This window comes from Prionailurus viverrinus, chromosome A3, assembly GCF_022837055.1.
Source record: "Prionailurus viverrinus isolate Anna chromosome A3, UM_Priviv_1.0, whole genome shotgun sequence".
Classification (NCBI taxonomy): domain Eukaryota; kingdom Metazoa; phylum Chordata; class Mammalia; order Carnivora; family Felidae; genus Prionailurus; species Prionailurus viverrinus.
The window spans coordinates 92513527-92515035 of NC_062563.1; the positions used below are offsets into that span (position 1 = coordinate 92513527).

The following is a 1509-nucleotide window of genomic DNA, read 5'->3' on the forward strand; positions in this document are numbered from 1 at the left end:
GAAAACCATTAAATATTTAGAAACATTCAACATCAGAAGCTTTAAAATCTAACTGTAGTAGCCCCTCAAAAAGCTACAACCTGCATTCTTAAAAAAGTATTTTCTCTACAAAGAATCTTATCTATACAAAATACAAAAATCTGTACAGTTTTTATACTGAAGCTAATATTAAGCTGCACTTGAATTCACATTCTTAGCAAAACAATTGCCTGAGCACACACACACACTCCACACGTATCATTACAGGATAGCCATTTATTCTTCATCTTCCTCCTCTTCCTCATCATCTTCATCTTCCTCCTCCTCCTCCTCTTCCTCCTCCTCCTCCTCCTCCTCTGGTTCATTCTTCTTCTTTGAACCTGTAGGCCTACCAGGGCCCTTCTTTCCCGCTTCACTTTTGCCCTTGGCGCGATATGCAGCAATATCCTTTCCATACTTCTCTTTTAGCTTAGCCGCCTTCTGTTCATATGGTTGTTTATCTTTGGCTGACTGTTCAGACCACATTTCACCCAATTTTTTTGCAGTATCCCCAATGGGTAAACCAGGGTGTTCACTTTTGATCTTTGGGCGATGTTCAGAACAAAACAGGAAGAATGCAGACGGAGGTCTTTTAGGAGCATTGGGGTCTTTCTTCTTTCCTTTCTTGTCACCTTTGGGAGGAACATAATTTTTCATCTCCCTGTCATAGTGAGCTTTGTCACTTTTTGCCATATCTTCAAATTTCGACTTTTCCTTCTCAGACATGGTCTTCCATCTCTCGGAACATTTCTTGGAGAATGCAGCGAAATTGACCGAAGAGTCTGGGTGTTTCTTCTTGTGCTCTTCCCGGCAGGTCTGCACAAAGAAGGCATACGAGGACATCTTGCCCCGTGGCTTGCTGGGGTCTCCTTTACCCATGGTGACAGACGGTGTCTATCTGGTGGTAGCTTTTCCTCAGAGTCCCGCGGAGGGGCTGGATCCAACAGAGACGCTTCCTTCCCAGGGCTCCGGCGTGAACTGGTTTATCTGCCTTTTTCAGTTTCTAGTGGATACCTGTACTTCTCTGTTTGTGGCCTCTTCTTCCATCTTCTAAGCACATTGCCTTCTCTGACTGACTGCTCCTGCATCTCTCTTACTTGTGAGGTCATTTAAGGGCCTATCTGTATAATCTAGGGTGTCTCCGCATTTTAAGATCCTTAACTCAATCATGTCTGCAAAGTCCATTCACCACTGAAGGTAACATTCACAGGTTCTGGACATTAAGATGTGGACACTTCTGGAGACCTTATTCAGCCTACAGCCTACCACACTATTCATCTTCCACATTTTGGTTTCTATGTCTTTCCCCCAGAGATGATGACTTGACCCTCCAATCTCCAGTCTCCAATGTGCTCCCTCACATTGTCTCATTCAGCAAACCCTCTCTTTTTATTTCACCTCAATTACTTTTCAGTTTAACACCTGCTCTTTCACCAGGCTTTAAGCCAAAAAGGTCAGAGAACACGTCTATTTTATCATTGTTGAGTAAAT

At 43.3% G+C, this 1509-nt stretch overlaps 1 protein-coding gene across 1 annotated transcript; it reads right to left on the reverse strand.

Moving 5' to 3' along the window:
* Nucleotides 1-235: 235 nt before the first annotated feature.
* Nucleotides 236-1000, reverse strand: LOC125162374 (high mobility group protein B2-like). Its single transcript, XM_047853296.1, has one exon. The coding sequence runs from the start codon at nt 895-897 to the stop codon at nt 256-258; it is 642 nt and encodes a 213-aa protein (XP_047709252.1). The 5' UTR covers nt 898-1000; the 3' UTR covers nt 236-255.
* Nucleotides 1001-1509: the final 509 nt, after the last annotated feature.

Bases quoted from the DNA above. Each gene is read 5' to 3' on its own strand.
- LOC125162374 (XM_047853296.1), bottom strand. From the start codon at position 897: ATGGGTAAAGGAGACCCCAGCAAGCCACGGGGCAAGATGTCCTCGTAT.